We start from the raw sequence: 5,306 nt of genomic DNA on the forward strand, positions 1-5,306 counted from the left end.
CTGACTCTTCCTCACTGCAAGCAGAGTTAGCTAGACCTTTCAACTCAGGGCCAGCAACCTGCAACTCAACCAACTCTTGACGAGACAAATTATCAACACTACGGGGTACTGCCTCATCTGGTGAGTGGTCCAAATTAGCAAGAAAAGTGTCAGCTAGGATAACATCATCATCATCATTATCCTCTAAGTCACCAGTAACTTTAGACTTAGCCCTAGTGACAGCACATGCAGGGAACACATCAGGGACATCACAATCCTGGGTTGCAGCCACTGGCTCACTAGACAACTGAGGAGCTGGACACACTTGACTTCCATCAATATCATTTCCAAGTAAGAAAGTTACACCTGACATTGGGAGTGTCTCAACCAACCCAACCATAACGGAACCATTAACAAAACCAGACTCTAAATTCACTCTGCACAGAGGGACAGAGAAGTAATTATTCCCTACACCTTGTAAGATTACAGTTTCATCAGAGGAATTAACATTAGAGCCTAGAACACTCGTCAGCATAAGGGATTGGCAAGCACCTGTATCACGATATATTTTAACTGATTTCCTGTCATTACTATCCAGAGGACTGACAAAACCTTCAGACAGGAAATTAGCACATGAACTCTTGAGAGTGTCACCGACGTTACTGCTCAAAAGAGGAGCTCCATCATGAGAATTTAATTTACCCCTCAAAGCAGGTTCAGTTAACTCAGTTAAAGAATTCTTGGAACTCTCAAGAGTGGACACTAAACCAATTGACTGAATATTTAAAGACTCCTTTTTTTTCACATCATGCTGTCTTCTGAAACATTTCTCCGTAGTATGACCAAGCTTACTACAATAGGTACATTTACTTTTCTGAAATCTAGAGGTGGAGCTGGTATTTACTTCCTGAGAAACATCATCTTTATTCTCTTTCCTTTTACCTGTACTCTGAGTAGAGGCAACGTACTTACTCTCATCTTTCCTTTTTTCTCTAGAATATCTCTTGTGAGTGAGAACATATTCATCAGCTAAAACTGCAGCATCAGACAAATTATCTATTCTTTTCTCATCAAGATATAGGCTTACATCTTTAATAATACACCTTTTGAAGTCCTCCAGCAAAATCATCTGCTTAAATTTGTCAAAATCAGAATCCACATTCTTAGAATTTAACCACTGCTCTAACAGATCTTCTTTGATTTTTGCATACTCAACATGGGATTGCTTATCTTGCTTATAAGTTGTCCTAAATTTTACTCTATAGGCGTCAGGAACAAGCTCATAGGCCTTAAGAATCAAGCTCTTGACTACATCATAATTGTCACATTGATCCTGAGGCAAAGATGCATAAGTTACTTGAGCTTTACCGGTCAGAACAGTTTGAAGGAGTACTGGCCAATACTCTTTGGGCCAATTAAAACCTGTAGCTACCCTCTCAAACAACTGAAAATACTTTGTTAAATCAGATTCATTAAAAGGAGGGACAAGTTTAACATTTTTAGCCACATCAAAATCATCAGAGCTAGATGATCCAGTTCCATCTTGTTTCATGCGATACTCATGGTCTGCCTGAATCCTAGCAAGTTCAACTTGTGCCTGAAACTCAGCCTCCATAGCACGAGCCTGAAACTCAGCCTCCTTAGCACGAGCCTCCTGCAGGGCTAGCTGTAACTTAGCTAATTCAATCTGCGTTTTCTCATTTGGAGGATTTACATTAAACAAGTTTTCATTAATCATGTCAACAATTTGATCTTTAGAATGATGAGAGCGAACAACAATTCCCAATTGTTGAGCAACAAGCTTAAGTTCATTCTTTGTTCTGTTTTCTACATCACACACTGTTTGCACATTTGACAAAAAATCTTTGGCTTCATCAAGCGTAGTAATAGTAGACATCATGAATAAATCACAGTCACAAAATATCAAGCAATATCCTTATGATAATATCCTGAATATCCTGATAAGAGGTCGCCAAATTTATGTTATGGAACAGAGAAAGATAATGTACACTTTAAGTGAGAATACTAAAAATCACTACTGTCCCGTAAAGTTCCAGGTTCAAAACAAAAGTGTTAGGTAAAATTACAAGTTAAAGTTTAATGCTCAAACTAACATCAAAACATTCAGGACTCACAAAGATAATGTAATGGCAAAAAACAGGTTAAATATATGGTTAACTGCAATAGCCTCTATTAACACGAAATTAGCAAGAGTAAATTTATCTAAGTCAGCCCTGATAAAATGAGAATACTAGATAATACTCAGTGAATGCAAGATATATCATTACAGATACAAAATATTATTAACAATAACTGACATCCAAACTTTACATTAATCACAAAAACCTCACTAGGCCTACAAATTAACACCTTATGCTATACAGTACAAGAACAAAATGTAATAACACTCATACTCAAATTACACAGCTGCTAGATGGTTGGAGACTTCCTGAGCACTCACAATAATAACAACTGTACAGGGGAGGACAGAGATGTGAGCAAAATGAGGAGTAGATCTGTGTGGCAATAATGCAAAGACAGATCTCATTATATAGGGGCCGGCAGAGCTTGATACAACTTGTAAGAAGGACGCGCAAATGAAGCCATAGGGGACAAAGAGTTGACAATCCTGCTCTGAACAACAGAAAGAACGACTTACTCTACTATAAGGGTAGAAGGGGGGAGTGAGGTAGAACACGCTCGTGATCAAACATGCAGCATACTGTACGTTAGAATTACACAAAGGATGATGAAATCATAGGCTATGTAACACTTATCACTGCTTTCAAGGAACCAGCAACCTTTCTTCCTTGTTGCACCCTTTCAAGTACTTCACCCTCCAAACCTCCATCCTTACTCATCACACTACCCAAGTACTTAAACGTACTCACATTTTCCAATTCCTCACCATCCAACCTCACTGTACATTCACTGACTTCACCTCTCTCAAAGACCATCACTTTGCTCTTCCCTACATTCACCTTTAGATTCCGTTTCTTACACACTCTCCCAAACTCATCCACCAAACCTTGCAGCTCTTCGTCTGCACTCAACAACACAGTATCATCTGCAAGCAAACTACAGGTATTTTTATTTTACTCTTGAAGGATAGGTTAGGTTATCATGAAGAACAGAACAAAAATAGTTTATGAGAAAAATGCCACAAACATGCCTTAGAATTGTCTAAAATACCAAAAAAATGGATCAAAATCTGGTAATTCTGTGGCTGGCTGAAACTATAATTTTACCACAGCTTGTTTCAGGCCATTCTGTCAGGTGAACTACGGTACCACAGCTATGACTTACACTCGCAACCTTTCTCATAATTATCTTGTAGAGTTAGATTATACACCGTGCCATTACAAAATCATATGTGTCAAGTCGGTAAATTAGCCCTTAGTAAATTACCTACAAACACTTCACACAGACTTGAAGGATCTCACTAACTGTAAATATACTGATAATCCTAATGTTTCCTACAAGGGTGCTTTAAACACAACAAAAATACACCTAGTGAGTTGTCAGTGAAGGTACCGGGACCTGGGCTGCTCAAAACACACAAACCACCCTATCCATGCAAGAAGTGAGCAATAGGCTTGCAGCACTGGATCCGAACACCAGTATGGGACCTGATGGCCTCCACCCCAGTCTTCTGAAATATTGCCCAGCCTTAGCCTTACCCTTGTCTTTGATATTTCAAAAGTCTGTCACCATTGGTAAATTGCCACATGATTGGAAAAAATCCATTATCATTCCTATATTCAAGAAAGGCTCTCGACACAAATCTCTTAACTATAGACCTATTAGCCTAACCTCTGTCTGCTGCAAAACCCTGGAAAGATTTATTACAGAGGCATTATGCAACTACCTTGACACTAATGGAGTGCTGTCAAATGAGCAGTATGGATTCAGACAGGGTAGAACTGTAGATGACCACCTGTTACTCGTGTATAATGATGTTACGGCGTGGGTGGATGCTGGGTATGTTGTGAATGGTCTTGTTTGACTTTAGCAAAGCCTCTGACATCGTCAACCATTCGATACTCACTGACAAGCTGAGGCTACTTGGGGTCAGTGGTTCCTTGCTAACTTGGATCTCTGATTTCCTGTCTGGCCGCACCATGCAAGTGTCTGTGTCTGGCTGCGCCAGTTCCTCAAGGAATGTTCTCAGTGGTGTTCCCCAGGGATCTGTTCTAGGCCCCTTGCTCTTTCTGGTATATATAAACTTTCTACCCTCATACATACGCTCCAAATGTAAATTCTTTGCTGACGACATGAAGATTTACCTCAAGTTGCGCCAAAACACTTGTTCCACATTAGCTGCAGATATAAGTACATGCCAGAAGGACATTGATATGGTCTACAATGTCGCTGAGTCCTGGGGTTTACGTTTCAATCTTGACATGTGTACTGTTCTGCGATGTCAGAGAGGCCCAGTAGACTGGAATTCTATTGGCGCACTTCAGTACTATCACATGAACAACACCAGCCTCTCCGTAGAAACTACACACAAAGACTTGGGTATCTTGGTTGACAGTTCACTGAAATTTCATTCGCACATAAGAAATACTGTAAAAAAGGCAGCAGGCCTGTCAAATAATTTACTTAAGTCCACCCTCTGTCGAGACCGAGATTTTATGTTGACTTTATTCAAATCCCACATCAGACCCATCATGGAGTTTGGCTCCACTGTATGGAACACAGGCTACCACGGAGATCAGAGGCTCCTGGAGTCTGTACAGCGCAGATGGACTAAGCAAATCAATGGCCTGTCCAAACTCAGTTATGCTGACCGTCTGAAAAACCTGGGCCTGTATTCTGTAAAAGGGAGACTGATCAGAGCTGACCTCATTAAATGATGGAAAATCTTCCATCGCCAGTCCCCAATTACACCACCTGAGCTTTTTTCTCTTCCTTCATTAACTCACACCAGGGGCCATAGATTCAAGGTGGCCAAGCCCCACACTTCAGCCGAGTGTAGACGCAGGTTTTTCAGCATCAGATGTATAGACCTCTGGAACTCTCTTTCAGATGATGCTGTTAACGCTGACTCAGTTGCATCATTTAAAAAGTCCCTCCACTCACAACTAGGTCACATCCTGTTTGAATATATTGAATAACTACGACTCTTAATTCGAAGTCCTTCAAGTAGTGCAACTACCGTGCATATGGCACAAAACTCAGCCTCTGATCAATAGTCTGTTCTGATGATGATGTATTTAGGAAATGGGGCTGGCGTGCCAGCAGGTATGGGCTGCCCTACTTCTTGAAAAGCAGATTCCTACAGAGCCATACTGTTAATTGTAGTAGGGTAGCCAACCAGGTGA

The 5,306-nt window shown here is 40.6% G+C and overlaps 1 protein-coding gene across 1 annotated transcript; it reads left to right on the forward strand.

Moving 5' to 3' along the window:
- The first annotated feature begins 4,253 nt into the window (after positions 1-4,253).
- Positions 4,254-4,838, forward strand: LOC145407431 (uncharacterized). The gene has a single exon (XM_080278358.1). The coding sequence runs from the start codon at positions 4,254-4,256 to the stop codon at positions 4,836-4,838; it is 585 nt and encodes a 194-aa protein (XP_080134484.1).
- Positions 4,839-5,306: the final 468 nt, after the last annotated feature.

This window comes from Coenobita brevimanus, chromosome 73 (genome assembly GCF_032717465.1).
Source record: "Coenobita brevimanus isolate Jiangsu-jjx chromosome 73, ASM3271746v2, whole genome shotgun sequence".
Taxonomy (NCBI): domain Eukaryota; kingdom Metazoa; phylum Arthropoda; class Malacostraca; order Decapoda; family Coenobitidae; genus Coenobita; species Coenobita brevimanus.